The sequence below is a fragment of the Eleginops maclovinus genome, chromosome 19, assembly GCF_036324505.1.
Source record: "Eleginops maclovinus isolate JMC-PN-2008 ecotype Puerto Natales chromosome 19, JC_Emac_rtc_rv5, whole genome shotgun sequence".
NCBI lineage: Eukaryota > Metazoa > Chordata > Actinopteri > Perciformes > Eleginopidae > Eleginops > Eleginops maclovinus.
This window is the reverse complement of record NC_086367.1, coordinates 13395518-13415377: the sequence shown is the minus strand read 5'-3', so window position 1 is coordinate 13415377 and position 19860 is coordinate 13395518. Positions and strand designations below refer to the sequence as shown.

Genomic DNA, 19860 nt, shown 5'->3' with positions numbered 1-19860 from the left:
AACAGACAGGGTTAGTTACTACTTACTGTTCACCACTTATTGGACATTTGAATTAATTATAGACAACTCTCCTGCATAAAAACCTGATCAGGGCAGTGCCAAGGACAATAAATGCCTCTAGGTGACAGTTATTCAATACAAATGATGGTGGCAACAGCAAATCCTGCCAATATAGTGCGTACTGCCAATACATGCTGTGATTACATGCAAATGTCCTACAAGCCAGTGCAAGCATATGTATTTGTTACTTTCACATTGTCAAAGATAGTAGACGGTTGAAAATCGGAGTCTTTTTCTTTATAGACGGCTAAAAATAAAGAGGTTGGGACACCATCCAGCGAAAAAATAGCACTGATTAATTTAAACCATTAAGGCAGCAGAACCGACTCATCTAGAGCATTAAGGACAGAAGCTGCAACAGGAAGTGCACTCATATTAGGACAGGCCAGGAAGTAAGGACGCCATGCCACCATTCACCTGGTGCTTGTGTCTTTCTCTGTGACCTTTACAAGGGATGCGGCGTGTGACCCACTGCAAAGGTAGGCCCCCCCTTCCCTCCCCTAGCCTGTAGCCCCCAGCTTAGTCAGCTCTCTGGACACTGCAGATATTTCCTTTGATATCTGCACATTCTTCATGTTTGCTCTTAACAGCAGTGCAGAGGCAAAGGATAAAATCAGGACTTTAAACATTTTTTTTAATTAACATGCTGTTTGGAATTTCCTTTCTAAACATTAGAGATTTCCGTCTGTGCAATGATCAGAGAGCTGTCCAGACAGGGGCAGGAGTGACTTGACAAAGTGTGTGTGTAAAAGCTAGGTTCACTTTTATCGTATTTGAGAGGTAACTAACACACACGCAAGCCTAACCTCCACTGAGAGCTGCATCAGAGTGTGCATCGTTTGCACTTGTGTGTCTCCACACTTGTTTTTTAACTGCGGATGAAGCTGCTGCTGCTTCACCAGACGTGTGTGTGTGTGTGTTGCTCTCAGCCCCACTTTGTCACCATAGTAACAACACAAAGATTTCTGACACTAGCTTTCTGGCAGTCGCTTTGCAGCTCAGAGGAAGTACATTTGCCGCTGCTCTTTTTGTCTTGCTGCCCTCAAAATGAGTATTTGTATTACAAACACATGCAGTCTGTTTTTTGTGGTAGTTGCTATTGAAGTCTGTTTGATTTTACTGCTTGTAGTTTCCTCTTGTGGCCGTCTGTTTCTGTGAAGTCCCCTTTAGCAAAGTATTCATAACGCTGCCAAGAATTAAAAAATGACTGGAGTTAAATCTAATTTCCTCACAGATGTATTGATGTCACTCTTGTTACATTATAATTCTTTTTTAGGATACTCTGATCATTTTACCCTTGAGAGCATCTCGACCAGTGGTTCGTGCGACTATTTAAAGTAAAGCAGTGTCTGCCTGCATCCCCTTGTCATAGAGTACATCTTTTGGTAGCAGTTTAATGTCCGCTTAACTTCAGCTTCATCTGAGTAATGATAACAAGCCTAAAACCGAAAGGAAAATAAATGATTTTATTCACTTTCCTTAAACGTTTTAATAGTTACTGCTTCAGTGCTGCAGTGTGGTTTTGGTTTGGTATAGAAACCAGTTGTTTGTGATTTGCTGATTCAATGTTGCTTTCATTAGGGACACAAACAACAGCCATTACGTATATGCCCAACCTATTTTACAAACCTTACTTCAGCGTTGTTGTATCCGTTTTTCCCCCTTCACCCAACCGGCACTGAAAACCTCCGCCACTCTCCATCATTGGCTCCTCTGCTCTTTCCCCTGTGTACATTATAGTCACAGTACAGATTTACCTCAGCCGCTCTGCCAAACGGACGGGAACCAGAGGCAGCTCCGCGGCTTCATCTGTAACAGCTCGTTCAGCCCGTTCAGCCCCCGGCCCCCAACAAACCTCAGAAAGCAGCAAGGCAGATAAAAACGGTGGTGCTGCCAAAGTGTCACAGGGCAGAAAACCCCCAAATTTTAACCTCCAGCTGAGAAAGTCGGGGAGTTTGTCGTCGTACTCTCCCCTTGATACACCCAGTTATCGCAGCCCCATCAAGTCTCCCAGCCAGTACTTCCAGATTTGTTACTAGCAATGCCTGGAAATATAGAATATTAACTCACTTCTTTCCAATATAATATGTGTATCAAGCTGCAGTGTGCCCAAGCCGCTCAGTGCAGAGCCACATCTGTTCATTCATAACAGAGCTGTACCTCTAGAAACCCCACATGCTGGTCTTCTCATACAAAAGAAGTTGCAAAGAGATAGCACATTTTTTAACTTCATTTGCACCCATTTACCCAGTCCATTAAAGTATACCTTCCTTTAATATCTTTTCTTCTGAAGAGCTTCTTAAAAAACACATTTGTGGGCATTTATTGTTTCAATGTGTTTGTTTTGGTTCCCTTCATATTTTCTGCCTCATTTTTTTCAGTGTTACCATGTTTTAAAATGAATGAGGATTTCTCATTATCCCCTTTTCTAAGTTGGATCCGTTTGTCTTTTTTTCTTAACATTTCAATTGCTCTGCTTGACTGCATTTTGTGTTAGTTAACATCTGCTTAAAGCTGAATATTTATGAGATTTTAAGTGTTTGGAGTTCTTTTTCCGCTCTTTGTTGTCACAATATTGTATTTGAAATGACTAATAAAGTCAGTTGAAAAGCTTATTTGTTTGTGTTTGAAAATTCTGTCATTTGTTGTCTTTAATTAATCATTTTTATAGTAAAAAAAACATTAAATACCTCAATTTCCTCTAATCATGTCACACATTCATCAACATTGTCACCCTTGTCCTTCACATCATAATAACACAGTGTATTAAGCTTCGATGTCATGTCTGTGCTGTCTGCATACTATATGTAAAAGCTGTGACTCCAACAGTCACATCTGTATTTTCCTCCATGTGTATTATCTCACTCATCCTTTCTGTTGCTTTTTCCAGAGGAAGGTTATGTGAAAATGTTCTTGAAGGGTCGTCCCGTCACCATGTACATGCCCAAAGAGCAGGTGGACAGCTACTGCCTGGAGGCCAGAGCCGACCTGCCCGGCAACAAGCTCAAGCTGGACTGGGTGTATCCTTTTTTATCTTGCTCTGTTTTCAAATTTTTCAGGAAAAAGTAAGACATTTCAACGTCTGCCTGCAATTTGAAAAGTTTTGAAAAGCAATCTTCTGAAGAGAGGAACTCCAGATTGGCCTGATGTATTTAAAGATAGGAAGCTGACGGATGTGTCTCCTCTCTCGCTGCTTGTCAGAGTAGATCTGCTTCACTTTCTCCTGGTGAGGCTGCAGCAGTCAGACACAACCTGCACACAGCCAGCAGCTCCTCCTGTGTTTGTTCTTTCTTTCATTTTTTGATGAAAGAATGAATCAAGGGTGTTGTCACACACACACATAAACATAGATATGTGGGCTGAATTTTTATTTTATTGAATCCAGTAAGTACTAGAAAAATGATAAAATGAAAAGATATCCAGTTTACTATAAGAGGAAAGAAAGACTTGCTTTAAGGTTTACTTGGACTTGAATGGTTTCAGTTCTACTTTGAATTTCATTTAAGTTTTATTCCTTGACCTTATTTTAATATCCAGTTATGGTTACCGTGGTCGGGACTGTCGCTCCAACCTTTACTTGTTGCCTACCGGAGAGACGGTGTACTTCATCGCCTCGGTCGTCGTCCTGTTCAACGTGGACGAACAGCTGCAGAGACACTACACCGGACACACGGATGACATCAAATGGTGAGAGACACTTGTTAGGGATTATACAACATGCACACACACACACACACACACATACACACACACACACACACACACACACACACACACACACACACACACACACACACACACACACACACACACACACACACACACACACACACACACACACACACACACTTACCCGAGGGACTGCTTCAGTCATCTACTGCAGCCTGATATCACATCTGTCTTCTTTTTTCATGTTTTTTCCTTTGAGACTTGATATTTATACCATTTCTGAAATCCTCACAGGCTGTAGAAATGATTAACAGAGTGTTTTCTTGTAAGTGCAGAATAACTGTGATGAGGGAAGGTGACACATTACTGTACAGACTGCGTGCGGGAGCTACAGTGAATATACGCCGCTTCAGTAACCTTCTTTCATGTTGTGCGAGCGTGTAGCTCATCTTTATTCAAACGCTCCTCTTGATGTTGAAAGCCCTTTTAAATGTTTTCATGTCTTTCTCTTCACCAGCCTTGCCGTCCACCCCGATAAAATCACCATAGCAACCGGGCAGGTGGCGGGCACTTCTTCGGATGGAAAAGTAAGTGAGGTCTCCTACTGATGTTTGATCACTTTAGACTGATTAATTAGTGGAGTGAGGAGTGTTGAGATTTGCTTTTTGAAATCATTAAGACCCAGAGAGTTCAGACAGACCTGTTTTGTTAAACAGAAGTTGAAACATGTACGCTCAGCCTTGACTTATATATGGGTGCTTTAGTAAGCCTTACACCACATTGCACTGATGAAACACCTCTCCTTGTGTTGCTCCCGTGTGTGTGTTGTGTGTGTGGCAGCAGCTGGCTCCTCATGTCCGTGTTTGGGACTCTGTCAGCTTGAACACGCTTCATGTTCTGGGCTCAGGCTTCTTTGACCGAGCCCTGGTCTGCCTGGCTTTCTCTAAGTCGGTAAGGAAGCACCACTGATACTTCTAACACAAAGGCCATTTTTGGATGTACTTTGTTTCAGTTGTGGCAGTAAATAACCATTGCTTTGTGTCTTTTACATGTGTCAGAATGGAGGGAACACTTTGTGTGTCGTGGACGACTCCAATGACCACATCCTCTCTGTCTGGGACTGGCAGAGAGAGGATAGACTGGCTGAGGTCAAGGTATGTGTGCACGTTTGAGTATCTTGATTTTTTAAGACATAACGTGACATACTGCACAACTCATCTTTCTATAAATTGGAGACCATATCAAATTATAATAATATCACCATTAAACCCACATTAAGAAAATCCTTGTTGTATTGTGTTGCATATTAGACTTTTTTTTAAGGAGTTGCAGATATCTCAGTACATAGCATAAAGCATTATCGTTTTGTTTTTAGGAATTAAATAGTATGTAAATCAGGCTATACTCTTAATGATAAATGAACCCTTCTGTGAAAACCTATATCTAAACCTCTAAACAGGTTAGACTTGAATTGAAACTGGAAAATGTGTTGTATGAAAGTCCTACTGAAGTTTGCCTTTAACTATTAGAAAATACGTATTGTTTTAAATACCAGTTAAGTACTTACACTAAGTGATGCATTTGTTGTATTCAAAATGTTCTGAAATGTAATCTTAAAATTCACAAATGACGCTTATTTTTACCACTTTTGACACTTAACTTTTAAGTTAAATTTAGGAGAAAAAACAGATGCAACAAGACAAAATCTAGTAATATAATCACCTGATGTTTTATTTTGACATTTTCTTTCCTGATTTCTGAGTCCAAACCTTAAAAAAACGTCTTGAATAAAATCTTTTTGCCTCTAGTGTCTCCTTAAATGGGTGTTCATTAATGCACTGTTTCTTGTGTAATATTTTTCTGTTCAGTGCTCCAATGAGTCGGTGTTTGCTGTAGACTTTCATCCGACAGACAGCAACATCTTGGTGACCTGCGGCAAGTCCCATCTCTATTTCTGGAATCTGGAGAAAGGCATGCTGGTCAAGAAGCAAGGACTGTTTGAGGTAGGACACCCACGTTTCCCACATGTTAGGTCATTATCATAAGCAATTCGATTTTGACACAGAGGCATAAAAGCTGTGATGAAAACTTGTTTATATGATCCTATCTATAGCTAAATAAAGATAATCAATGGAATTCTGGCATTTAAAATAAAACAACATGTGTGTGTTCTTGCTTTTCCTGCAGAAACAGGAGAAGCCGAAGTTTGTGTTGTGTGTGACCTTTGCAGAAAATGGAGACGCCATCACAGGAGACTCAAGCGGGAACATCCTGGTGTGGGGAAAAGGCACGTAAATAGCTCATTCCATCAACCTTTATTATTTACAGAGATCCAATTAGATCTCTTGTTGTCTCTGATTTAGCTATTGATCACCCTGTCTCTCTGTCTGTCTCTTTATCTGCTCTCCTCGAGTGCTTGACCTTTATGTCAGATTCTGTCCAACTGAAACTTCTCATCCCATCTCTGTCACGCAGGCACTAATCGTATTAGCCAAGTCATCCAAGGAGCTCACGAGGGCAGCATCTTTGCTCTGTGCATGCTGAGAAATGGCACGCTGGTGTCTGGAGGTAAAGACCGCCGGCTCATCTCATGGGACAGCAGCTACCAGCAGATACAAACTGTCGAGGTGAGGAAAAACTCCTCAAACATACCAAGGCTGCACATGCAAAATAGAAAATGGACAATTACTTGTCATACTTTTAAACGTGATTTCATTCCAGTTATTTGATCAGACTCCTCCATTTCCAATTCCATGTGTTTTTAATGCTCAGCTCTAGATCTGTATTGATCTGATCTGCTATAACCACTTTCGATGAATCTACTTTAATAAAACATTAAGCAGCATTTCCAACTCCTTCTTCTAAAGTAGGTTGCTTATATTAGCCCGAATTTGCACTCCTGCCCGAGGCGGTGGACTTTGCATTCTGAATGCTGCGCCACATCATAAATATTACAGAGGATGAGTTGGGTTAGTGCTCTCAATGAGATTGATGGATATTTATAGTGATGGGAATTATGGATCACTCATTCGCTCCACAGAAATGATGCAGTAAAACAAGAGTGGTAATAATTTCCAGGTTAACAGATGGTTGAATTTATTTGTGCATTTTCTCCACAGGTGCCTGAGTTGTTCGGTCCCATCCGAACCATAGCAGAGGGCAGAGGGGAGAGCGTGCTCATCGGGACCACTAAGAATTATGTTTTGCAAGGCAGTCTGGATGGAGAATTTATACCTATTACACAGGTACATCCAACCATCTAGTATACTATTGCAACATTAAAAGATACAGTACTTCAACCAACAACTATAAATATTATCGATCTATAAATCTGCTAGTTCCTGATTGGTTGAGGACGTGTTGGCTCTATCATTTGTTAGAAAAATGTGGAAGAAAGGTCCATCACATTCTCTGGTCCAAAGTAATATGTTCAAATACAAAAGGCATTCAACCAGCAATATTCCCTCAATGAGAATACCTGGCATCTGAGAATATTTGGCAACATGTGCCTTAAAGGATAATTAAATCATCAAAATCATCAATGAATAATCAATTAGGTTCATCAGTAATTGTTGCAGCTCTACTGTGTTGTTTTTAAGTACCTCAAAAAGTAAAGGTTTAATTTAAAAGGCTCTGATGTGGCAGCAGATAAAGAATTATTAAATGGAAAGTTAAAAAAAACTCTCACCTCTCCTCTCCTCTCCTCTCCTCTCCTCTCCTCTCCTCTCCTCTCCTCTCCTCTCCTCTCCTCTCCTCTCCTCTCCCCCACAGGGTCACACTGACGAGTTGTGGGGTCTGGCTGTGCACCCTTCAAGGCCTCAGTTCCTCACCTGTGGTTATGACAGGCAGGTCTGTCTGTGGGACTCCAGCTCCCATCAGCTCATCTGGACCAAGAGTATGGAGGTAAGTTTAGCCAACACTGCCCTCTGGGGTCAGTCTCAGGAATTACACACACTAAATAATGAATCACGCTCTTTTGTCAGGTGTGATGTCCTTGAGAACCAAAGGAAATGTTAATTTAGCAACTATCAAATGAAAAACTGTGCCTGGAATTATATTGTTATCTTTTTGTGTTACCTCATTGTGTACTACCTTTACAGTCCAGGCAATTGCTGATTTTGGAAGGCAACATAATGATGTTGCCTGACATTTTTAAGCTATGATCCTTTATGGGAAATGGCAAATTAATTTGGAATAAAAAACTGTGCTGCAAACAACCTGATTATATTACTTTAAAATGTGTTGCAAACCAGTAGCTTAAAAAGCAGTTGTCACAAAATTCTGTACACCTGTACACACCTTCTGTACAACATACACCTGTTAAACTGAGATTTAAATTGAGCAGACAAATTTTCCCTGTTAAGCATGAAATGTGAAAGTAGCAAATATGCACAGCAATGCTCAAACATCCGAATGAAGTAACAAAAGACACACAAACTATATTGTACTACATTGCAAATAGAAATAAAGACATTTAGAAAGATGCGTTTATGAACGCTTATTGAAACTGAATTGAATACTGGTAAAGGTTGTTTTAATACTGTATGTTTTGTTTACAGGATGCTGCCCAATCAGCGGGCTTCCACCCATCTGGAGCAGTGGTTGCCATAGGAACCCAAACTGGAAGGTAGGGCATACAATTACCAAAAAACAAAGAAATATAATATTTTCATGACTGCTTCAGCTAAGTTATATGAAAACAGTCAATGACAGAATATTCTCGAGCAGATTTCAATGAATTTTAAAGAACAATCTGATCTTTGAGCTGTTGATGCTCCTGCAGGTGGCTGGTCCTGGACACGGACTCGAAGGACCTGGTCACGGTGCACACCGACGGAAATGAACAGCTGTCTGTTGTTTGCTATGGGCCAGGTATGGTAATATCTGCAGACAGTGTGTTTCCCCTTTGCATGCAGAGTGTTGTTTTCCTTCTATTATTGGAAAATGTTTGTGGGTATTAATGTTAAGGGAAAGTATTAAAGATTTTACAAGTTGTAAATTCTATTTTCATACTAATAATCTTCCTTTCTTTAGATGGTAACTTCATGGCTGTGGGTTCACACGACAACTACATCTACATCTATGCTGTGGCAGAAAATGGGAGGAAGTACAGCCGAGTGGGGAAGTGTTCGGTGAGCACCTGTATTTATAATCCCCTCTGATCCGTTGCTCTGTTATTTTTACTTTCCCGCGGCATCTTCTTTATATTTAGTTCCCTCCTCATCCTCTATATTTGGACCCCCTCTCTGTACACCCTGTCCTCACTGTGTGTTGATGCAGAAGCTGTAAAGACGTAAATTACAACATGAGTCACACAGTGCCGGGTCTACGTAATCATGTTGGGTTGCTATACAAATCCTTTCCCTATTTAAGGATTATTTCTAGCGCTTGAAAAACCATTCTGCCTCTACTCCAGGAATACTGGGGTGTCTCTAAAAGTAAGTGATCTAACTGTCCTTTTTTTCTTACATTATCTCAGGGTCACTCTAGTTTCATCACCCATCTGGACTGGTCCGTGGATTCCCAGTACCTGGTGTCAAACTCAGGGGATTATGAGATACTGTATTGTAAGTCGGATCACCATCTTTCTATTACAGCCTTTATTGTGTTCACAGGCTATATGCACTTTCTGTTTCATTTAGAAATGTGAGCCTCTAAAGGAAAAGTGAATCCCAAATTCAAAATACATCTTTTTTTTGTCTTAGGGATCCCATCGGTGTGTAAGCAGGTGGTGAGTGTAGAGACCACCAGAGATATTGAGTGGGCCACACACACCTGCACTCTGGGCTTCATGGTCTTTGGTAAGTGAAGGCTCCCTTCATCCCACTCTTTTAAGTTTTCTGTTTATTATTTTAATGTCCATGAATAAGACATCTCTGCTGCCCCTTCTTCTCCTCAGGCTTGTGGCCCGACGGCTCAGACGGCACCGACATCAACGCTGTCTGCCGGTCCAGTGATAAAAGCCTCCTGGTTACTGGGGACGACTTTGGGAAAGTCCACCTGTTCTCTTACCCCTGTTCGCAGTTCAGGGTGAGATACTGTTCAAAAAAATGCATCTCAGTAATGTCAAGAAGAAGATTAAGCATTTTTAAACTTTGATTCACAGTTCATGGAAAGGCAAAGGGCAACACTCATTCTTTGCATTTCTTTTCAGGCTGCCAGCCATGTTTATGGCGGCCACAGCAGTCATGTGACCAACGTGAACTTCCTGTACGACAACGGCTACCTGGTGTCAACTGGTGGGAAAGACATGAGCGTGATGCAGTGGAGGATAGTCTGAGGGAGTCTGCAGAAACTGATACTGTTGGTTTCTTTCTGCTGCTGGGGCCTTAAACCCAGCTAAAGCAAACTGAACTGAACTGAACTGCACTAAACTGAACCAAACCAAACTTAAATTAACTCGGAATACAAAAACAAGTTGGATCTGCCTGAACTGAAGTGAATTGACAGAAGAGGAATCCGAGGTTTTGTTCCTGACCTGCTCTCAGATCTCAAATAACATGAACTGTTGGAAGTGTTATGTGTTGCTTGAAATGCAAAAATCTTGAATATTTCACCTTTTTCTCTACTCACACTACATGTAAAATAAAAATATTGCGTACTGTAGCCAACTATCCAATGACAAAACAAATCAAGCGGATCGAATCCAACTAAACAGAACCAAAGGCTCTGATTTTCTGACTGTATCTGTATGGTTCGGGTTTCACTGTCCTTGCATTGTGCGTGACTCCTGCCGCAGATAACGGACTGTACACTGAATATCTGCTCGCTGGAGATCCAAGAGCATTGGAACCAAATCTAATTACGGAAAGAAGAAAATAGTGATTTTCTAATTGTTACACTTTCTTTTCTTTTTGTATTTAACAACTCAGGAAAGCTCTAGTTAAGCAGGACTCTTCCTCGTTATTAATGACATATCAGAACAAGCCCTAAACACATCCAAAAAGAATACAGAGGGATATCAACTGTGGTTAATATCAGATTTAATTGTCATTAATCCTTTTGTGTTACCTTATTGTGTACTAACTTTACAGTCCAGGCAATTGCTGATTTTGGAAGGCAACATAATCAAAACAGCAAGGTTAGATTTGATGTTACCCGCCTTTTTAAACTATGATCCCTTAAGGGCAATGAGTAATGAATTTGCATTCAGCTTTAGGATTTTAAGCATTTGATAAAACATTTTCTGAAAATGTTCAACTTTTTTTCTGCTTCCACGTCTTAAAAAAGGCACCTTTCCTATTATTTATTTATCAAAGTCAAATCTTTCACTGCCAATTTCAGTTCCCTTAAGTTTCTCCCTGCAATAAATCCCTGTTAAGCCCCATATTTGTAAATATACAAAGAGTTTTGAAACGAAGCGAAATGTGGGTGAATATACAGTATTTGAAAGTGTTTCAGATTTTTTGGAATGGGTTTTTGTGTCTTTCCTTTGCCTCGAGGTGAAAGAAAAATGAAAAGCAAGCATGTTTTTTCCTTTTAATGATGTGAAGCCTTTTCAACTTTGTACCCCTCTGCATTTTACTGCAGCAGGATCAGTTTATGAAGGGGGGGAGTATGAGACCATTACACTGTAACTGTTATCGTCCAATGTGCACCATCAGTCACTGGCAAGATATTTAACTGAACTGAACCCTATTGAGGTTTTTAATTTTTCTGCTTCAGACTGATGAACAAACAGTAGCTCATTAGCTTTTCAGGAACCAATGATGTCTGCTTTAATCCTTCCAACACCTAGCATCGTATGGTTAACAGCAAGCCGACGTAACACACATGAATACACAAGATTTCTTTGAAAGGGCTTCAGCCGATTTTAGGCATATTGGTGTTGTTTTGAAAGCTTGGCGGTTGGCGATCTTATCAGGAAAACCACTTAAATCTAACAGCAGTGATGTAAAGTGGCCACTCTACAGAGTGAATGTAACATGATTTGTCTTACCACTAAACACCTGGAGCTGCATAGAAGAAATTAACATTTAACATTTGTCTGAAAGTAAATGCAACATGAAATTCCTATGAGACTGTGTCTTATACTTTCCACTTTATCACTATTTTCATTACTTCACATAGTCTTTCCCAATAGTATTTTTGTGATAAATATAATGCACCTTTATATATGCTGCACGATTATTTTTTTGTTTACAAAAAAGATCATATGTTATAGAAAATTATGTAGCATCTTATTACAGCAGAGAACAACACTAAATGTAACTGTTTTAATTTGTATTTGTGTAAGGGACAGGTAAATAGCAGGAAGCAATACCACAAATCACATGATTTATCACTAAAGTCAATAAACATTGCATGTCCCATGCGGTTAAAATAGATAAAACTCAAAAAACATACACAAGAAACAGTACAAAACACGCAAAGTTACAATAAGTACCTACATTCAAAAACATAACTCGACAAAAAAATACAGACTCTCATTGAGAATACGACTAGTTTACTGTCCAACACATTTAAATATAATGGAAATATGTCTTTGGCACTGGCAATTAAAATACCACTCCCCATACAGGCTACAGAACAAATCAAGACTCAAAGTAATATAAAGAACCATAAAAACAAGAAGCACCAGATCATTCATGACAACACACGACTGACCCCACTCTAAAACCTGTTGTTGTAATGCCCTTTGTAATGCCCACACTGTGCTCTTATAAGAGCACTTAGACTCAAAACCCGGGGTGGGATAAGGGGTGTCCGTGCGCTGCACGTGCACGTCTTGGCCGCCGGTGGGCAGCATTGAGCCAGCGTGCGCCCCACTCTGCCTTCTTCGCACGCAGCATTAGCATTTGTCCCCCAAATCTCTCTCCACCTCACCAAAACACTCCGAATGGGAAGAGATAACTATGGACTGAGGGAGGCGGCGGCGGCAGACGACCACCTTTTACTGGCTTCTACCGAGCACGAGCCCCGGCGGAACATGGATTTAAGGAACGGCAGCGGCGCGTGGGGACAGCAGAGACAACGGAACACAAAGCGCACGGGAGGAAACGCTCGTGTCCTCGCTTAGCGTTTCTGCATCATCGGTATTATCTTTACAGACGAACATAAAGGGACACAAAGTGGGAGCTGGCGGGCTGACGCAAAGCCTCGCAGGCTGTATAAACTGAACAATAAGCGGACTTTTGGTTCTATTCACCGGCCTCATCTTTGCCATCATCTCTGAATCAAAGACGAGAGAATGAGGTAAGAAGAAGCGGCACCATGCGCTCCGTCTGACGCGTCATGACAGATGCTCACCGAAACTCAGCTTCCAGACTACAACCAATTCTGCATTTATCTTGTAATAATATCAAGCTTATATGATAGTGAAGAAATAGTGATGAACCGCGTCATCTGAGACATCTTTTGGCTTGTTTATGGTTCATTTTTGTCCTGGTATTGTGAGCATCCAGGGGCCCACCCAGCGGGCCTCAGCGTCCTTTACCATTATATAAAAGGCAGTTAATGTAAATATATCAATTGTGCGGTTCACCCCTCTGTCAGCCCTCTTTTGTGACCACCGGACCCACCCAGTGAGGTCTATGCAGGTTTTATAGCCAGGCTAATGTTGTCATGGAAACGACAGCATCATGTTTTTCTGCACATACGGTGCACCTTGTGACACCAAACGATGAATATGACCGATGCACCACCCGGTGGTTGCAGCAGGGGGACATACGATAAAGTGAGGTGGAGGATGGTGTTTATTGTGGTGGTTGCCAGGCAGGTTTTCAGACCCCCCCTCGCAACCCCCTCCTCACACACACACACACACACACACACACACACACACACACACACACACACACACACACACACACACACACACACCTACATAAGCCCTACTCCATGACGGATCCAGACATACCCATCTCCAGCCTGTGGAAAATGTGTCTCATGTTTAAATCCTCATTGTATATCTGTGCCTGTGTGGATGATATTTTGAGCCTTTCCCTGCTTATGTTGGTATGCAGAATGCGCTGAAGGCCAGATATTCTCCAGCAGCAGCAGCAGCAGCACAGTCTCTGTATTTTAGTTCTATTTATGACACAGTCCTTTCATATTTCCCCTTTGCTTTGCCATTAGTGTGGCTCCCCAGTTTCTCGGTAGCTGCAGCCTGCACCATTCTGTTTCATGGCTTCAGATTTACTCTGAAAGCTCTCCTTAGACACGCTAGCTAAGCTACTGGTGTCTGTATGTGTGTGTGCGACTGTCTGGGTTGGATTGTTGCTCCGCTCAGAGATGAAAAGGAGACAGTGAGAGAAAGGGAATGCTGGTAAAGAGAGGAAGCCATAGTGGAAGTACTCCAATACTAATCATTTATTTCTTCCCTCTAACCTCACACAACTCAAAGCCTGCTGCTGCTTTTGTTCTCAGACTGTAAAATTCCTATCTTCTAGTCCCGTTGGATGAAGATGTCGTTTCCTCTTCTCTGTGGAGCTGTGCTGCTAGTTTCCCATCCTGTGTGTGTGTTGTTGCCAGAGGCAGTTCTGCTCTTTGACTCGAACCCAAAAGGGAAGTATTACATCTCCACATAGAAGCAACAACAAGATGACCTGGCTTTTCTTTTTGCAGAATAAAGAAGACTCAATTCAATGAGATAATTTGTTCAGCGTCACTGCTCCCATTGCTGCATTTATGTAAGGAATATGGACATGCACGACCATGCATGTGAGATATTTTTAGTCCAATAACGGTAGTGGTTTTATTATGTGATGCCCCTGCTCTGTTCTCCTTATCAGGCGGGCTGATGTCATTTGGTGGGTTGGATGTGTGTGTCTTTGTGTGAGTAGGAGGCTTAGTGGGTTGTGAGAGAAACATTGAAAGAGGGCAAAAAAGCGTGGGCGTCTGTCCTGGACTATTAATGCAGGATGATTTCTGAGGCTGCATGTTGTGGTGACTCATCCTGGGAAAGGTAAAACGAGCGAGTGCAGCCAGTGGAAGCAAAAACGCTGAGTTATGCATCTTACTGCAGGCTGCTGCTGCTGCTGCTGCTGCTGCTGCCCTCAGAGCTGATCAGAGAGCAGCTCCACGTGAGCCAGCGTCACCACGTACAGACACAACACACACACTCTCAGGAGCTTCACTGGCACAAGGAGAGTATTAGGCAGGGTACTGGAAAATTATTTTTTACTCTGAAGTCACTAAATCAGAATTAAACTTGGCTGGGGATTGTCTACACACAGTAATACCATGTTTCTCTTAGAATCACTTTATTCAACAACGGAAGCCAGACTTCCCAAATATGAACTGTGGATAAAAACTTTGCATAGATAAAATATTCTAAAGCAAAAACATAAATCAAAATCAGACACTTTTTGAGGAAACAATATGTAGACATGTCCCATCTCAGCAGGCATTCAATGCTATTTTTTGGCATTTGACATTTTGCAATATTTAAGTACACACCCGTAGGTGTCAGCAGTAACTAACGAGTGAAGTATATTGCGTTTAACTATAGAATACACCATTCACATTTGCATAATTTTCTAGATCAGTCATTCCCTAGAGCGTAACAAAATAATTGTGAGGAGTTGGTGGATTCGTGGATGGAAATCCTTTGCAAAATTATTCATTATTTATTTTAAAAAACTGCATTCTTTAGCTTTTTTCAACATTTTCATTAGTCAGTAGTTTTGTCTCTCGCTTAGATTAGATAAGATTCAAAATCTTTATCTCATTCTTTTTTATCCCCTCTCCACCTATCATACCTTTCTTCTGCTCTGCACTTATCGTGTATTCTATACGTACGCCTGACACCACTAAACGTTATATAAATGCACATTATAATCTGGTAATTTTTTCCCATCCATCATGCACTGGCTTTGTGTTGTCAGAGCTTTAATGATGGATATGCATCATGTGTCCTTTGGCTTGCTGGAGTTCAAACACGCTGTTGCAGATGACCCCGGCGCACACAGAGAGAAGCATTTACAGATCAGCGAGGCAGCATCCTGCATTTTAACCCCATTTTGACATTGTACTGTATGTTAGTCAGCAGGCAGCTCACCCGTCTTTACTTCCCTCATTCACAAGTACACATTTTTGCCTTGGATGGCCATAGTTTCTTCATCTTTACTCATCTTTGATGCCTGAAAGCTCTGTTTTGGAAGAAGAAGATTATGTTGAATGTGTTTCTTACTATTCTCTAAACCCAGAAAGCCCCCGATTCTGCTCCTTCTTTGTTTCCCACAACTCGCTGTTGCAAAGAAGCTTAATAATCTAAATCTGTTTCAGCCAGATGGACCAGATCACTGGGTTGAGAAGACATTCAAATAAAGGGAAACCACAAATGTTTCAGCAGATCAATGCATCCTTTGTTGCTTTAATATAAAACTAATCCTAACATCTGCTCCTGCTGTGTGCTTAATTTTTTAGCTGGAAAATGTGTGCCCTTTAATAACGCTGAATGGGTTTCCCTCTCTGTAGATAATTGATGATTAGGGGTTATGCGCAGTTATTTTGAAATGTTCCTTTTACCGTGGAATCTATTTCAAGCTGAATTGTAGACGCGGGTTGTGTAAGCACTCCTGTTTTCCTATATAGGCTAACATGTAATTTCCATCTAGTGGAAATGATTCCTTGGAGGTTGAAAGACGGCACTCCACAATCCTGCGATCAGAGAGGTGACTGGTCTGCTCTGATCACATGTTCCTCTCCCTCTCTTTCCCTCTCTTACATTCCCTCACTCTGTTGCAACACTCCTCATCTCTCTCTCTCTCTCTCTCTCTCTCTCTCTCTCTCTCTCTCTCTCTCTCTCTCTCTCTCTCTCTCTCTCTCCCTCCCACTCTTTCTGTGTCTCAGTCTTATGTCTGATCTGTTGGCGTGTTGGGTTTTTTTTTTGAAACATTTTCAGACGATGTGAATGAAGAAGGGGAAAGGTTGAGTTTTGCTTCGGTCTCGGACAGCATGAGTACGGCTCTCTCCTGTCAGGCTGACACTTCCCCCTCTCCTCCATAATCTCCCTCTTTATACCTCCTTTCATCCTTTGCTTGAGGACTGGGCTGTCTTCTTCATCGTCATGTATTCCCTGGACGATTTTGGGTAAGCCAAAGCGACTCCTGTCATCACCTCTTTCTCTCTCTCTGTTTTTTAAGTTGTTCTCTAATGTGTGAGTGAAAGGGAAATTGACTTTGGATTGGCCGTAAGGATGTTCTCTCTCTCTCTCTGTTTCTGTTTAAACCTAGCTCAACCTGTCAGACCACAGAATTCCGCTTTTTTGAACAGCATATGTAGGATTGTTTGAAAGAAAACCTGTCTGTCTTTACGTCTCATTCTGAGTATTGTTTCCAGCTCTACATGATTGGTACATAATGCTTCTGGCTCAAGTTGGAGAGGAAAAATGCAAGAGGAAAATTTCCTCTAGGAGTTGCTGACTTTCTCTCGGCTGTGTCCTTCTTTCCAGCCCTCTGTCTGTGTTTTCTCTGGAGCCAGCTGTTAGCAGAGGCGTCTGATTGGTTACCCTATAGCAATATTTCATTGGTTCAGTGTTTTTCCTGGGAAAAAGGAACAAGTCACTGGATGTCTGTCAGTGTGTCGGCTCAGCTGCTCTCCACCGTCCACAGGATGGATCCCATCTGACTCGTTGTGTGAGAAAGACAGACAGGAAAAAAGGGATAGAGAGCGCTAATCTGGGGAATGGTTGCATGAGTGGGACTATCAAAAGCCAGATGATGCAAGGAAAGAGGGTTCTCCATATAATATGGCCTTGGCAGATTAAAGCGTGGTGATTTGTTGGAGCTCAAATACAGATGTGGATCCAAGTGGGGCAGAGTAGATAACATCAGAGGTTTAGGCTTGATCGCCGCACTCTAGTAATCTACTGTATAGCAGGTCTCTCCCACACTATGCTCATTATTCATGCAGCACTGCTCATTCTGACTTTCAGATTATAATACTGCAAAAAGTAGGACAAAAAAAAGAAACTTGGACAACATATTAAGGCTTCTCTGCTCAGATTTCTTAAGAAACACGGTTTTATCGTGGCATCTGCATACATTTCAACATTTACATTTCTAATAAAACATCTTGTTTTCTGTGGTGTTTTGACCTTACATTATCTCCAAAGTGTCAAGCCTAGAGAAATGTAGTTTAAATTAAGAGAACATTCGGTTTGATTTGGATGCCCTTTAATGGTGACGCTTGTAACATGCATCAGCGCCATCAATTGATTTTGTATCCAGTTTGAAATCACATTTTTATGATACACTATTGAGATTTTGGTCGTTTTATCTACATCTTTTAACCAGATAAAGGATTTAGTCATCGGATGTGTGATAAAGTAAAGTAAAATAAGAAGTGCTTTATTAATCCCAAACTGGGAATCCTTTTTGTTGCAGCAGCGTAAAACAAAACAAGGCATTGCACATAATTAGAAATAAGAAAGTACATAGTAAAATGTACACTGTGAATGTTGTATTCCAGTCAACAAAGAGAAGCTATGGAGCATTGAGTTCTCCACTTGTAATTGTAGAGAACTCAATTCTATTATTGTTTGGATTAAGAGACCCCCAGTGGCAGAGTATGATATTTTGTTTTATGTTGCCAATATAGGGTTTCCAACTCTGCTCAGCTCTCCACATAACAAATCCAACCATCATTCCTTTCTGTTAGTCTGTCAGTTACTTCTGTTCTTGCCTCCTCATCTTCGAGGCATTTCAGCTAACAAATCAAAGCACGTCATAACAGAACATTAGTTAATCACATGGGATACAAAGAAAAGTACACAAGTCTGTAATATAAATCTAAACTCACTGGGAAATTAAAGAATTGTAACAAAAATGGATAGATTTCCATTCCTTCTGTTGCCTGTGTATCCTATAGAGGCTTTTCCTCCAAAAGGAAGTGGTGTTTCCCTTTAAGGATCAGGATTAGTGACGGGACTGAAGAGCGCTGAGGAAGGTGGAGGAGAAAAGGCTGGGGGAGGGGTGTGCACAGAAGTGGGGGTTGCTATCCATATTGTACTGTATGTGTCCATGACAATTAGCCTGAAGGCCTATTGGCATCCACAGAGATATGTGATGAATAAGTGATGTCTTTATGGAGGTCAACATGCTGATTTCACTCCGGGAGGCTGCTGCTGTTGATATGATTCCGCCAAATCATCTCCTCGTATTAATAATGATTCATAATCGAGGAGATATATTGATTCTTTATATCGAGATTAAACCAATTGTGTGAAGCATCTTTGACTGTACTAGGTCACTGAATAAACCTGTAGTGGCTGAGCCGTCATATCCACACTGCTCATACTAAATACATCTTACATACATCATCCCCTCAAGTTTTATATTTGGGAGCACAATGGGAGAAGAACCCCCCAAAAAATTCTTTGTTCACAACTTTTCATTTCTCAGAACCTTGGCATTTTATCCAATGAAAGTGTGCAGGTCTTTTCCCCGTCACATTCTAGAGATCATGAGCTCTGTAGTAAGTGGTACCTAAAAATAATGTTATGGGCATCCAAAATATATTGTCACATCGATAATGAAGACCTAAGGTGATATCATCTAAGAAATAGCTTATTGTATGATGTTCAAATGAACAAACTCAATCTGAACCCTTTAACAGAAAAGATGCAACTCAGTTGAAGGGCAATGTTTGGAAAATATATGAAAATGTGTTCAGAAAATACTTCAATTTGATCCCTTAAATTCAATCCACAACAAATTGTTGTTATGCATCAGTGTTACAGTGTGTGTGTACGTTTATTTTTGTACAAAAAAACCTTAAAAAACTGAACTTTATTACCTTAAAAGGATTGCCGATTATTTTTCAATGTCTGAGAAAACTAAAAATGTGAGAGCGGCTTGGCTCTCACATTTGAGACACTATTTGAATTTTCATGTCCTTTTTCAATAGTTGTGTTTTTTTAGTTTGTATGTCTACATTGATACTTCTTCCCGTGACCTAAATTGTTGTTAATGAACTGAAGTCTAGAGTATACCCCTTCTAACGTAGTATATAGATAATTAGACATCTGATAACCGCCATCCTGGGACTTCCCTGGGATGATTACATGTTTGATGCTCAGTGTGATCCCCTCGTTATCATTTTTGAAACGTTAGTGAGCAGGCAGTATCCTCTCCTCAGGGCCCAACTGAGACTCGTCTGACACAGATCAAGCTTGTTCATATTTCC

General features: G+C 41.0%; 1 protein-coding gene across 11 annotated transcripts in view; it reads left to right on the top strand.

Moving 5' to 3' along the window:
• eml1 (EMAP like 1) overlaps window positions 1-11743 on the top strand; it is a 52703-nt gene extending 40960 nt beyond the window's left edge. For 6 of the 11 annotated variants that reach the window (XM_063908846.1, XM_063908850.1, XM_063908848.1 and 3 more), the window contains 18 exons: window positions 513-539; window positions 2951-3080; window positions 3598-3747; window positions 4247-4316; window positions 4570-4680; window positions 4788-4883; window positions 5598-5732; window positions 5917-6016; window positions 6205-6356; window positions 6849-6974; window positions 7501-7632; window positions 8289-8356; window positions 8513-8601; window positions 8764-8861; window positions 9209-9296; window positions 9435-9530; window positions 9629-9759; window positions 9884-11743. In XM_063908846.1, the coding sequence (XP_063764916.1) occupies window positions 513-539; window positions 2951-3080; window positions 3598-3747; window positions 4247-4316; window positions 4570-4680; window positions 4788-4883; window positions 5598-5732; window positions 5917-6016; window positions 6205-6356; window positions 6849-6974; window positions 7501-7632; window positions 8289-8356; window positions 8513-8601; window positions 8764-8861; window positions 9209-9296; window positions 9435-9530; window positions 9629-9759; window positions 9884-10009 (1925 nt within the window). In that variant the 3' untranslated portion in view covers window positions 10010-11743. The remainder of the gene's footprint in view (window positions 1-512; window positions 540-2950; window positions 3081-3597; window positions 3748-4246; window positions 4317-4569; window positions 4681-4787; window positions 4884-5597; window positions 5733-5916; window positions 6017-6204; window positions 6357-6848; window positions 6975-7500; window positions 7633-8288; window positions 8357-8512; window positions 8602-8763; window positions 8862-9208; window positions 9297-9434; window positions 9531-9628; window positions 9760-9883) is intronic. The other 5 variants (XM_063908851.1, XM_063908847.1, XM_063908843.1 and 2 more) reach the window with 2 other exon arrangements.
• The last annotated feature ends 8117 nt before the right edge of the window (window positions 11744-19860 follow it).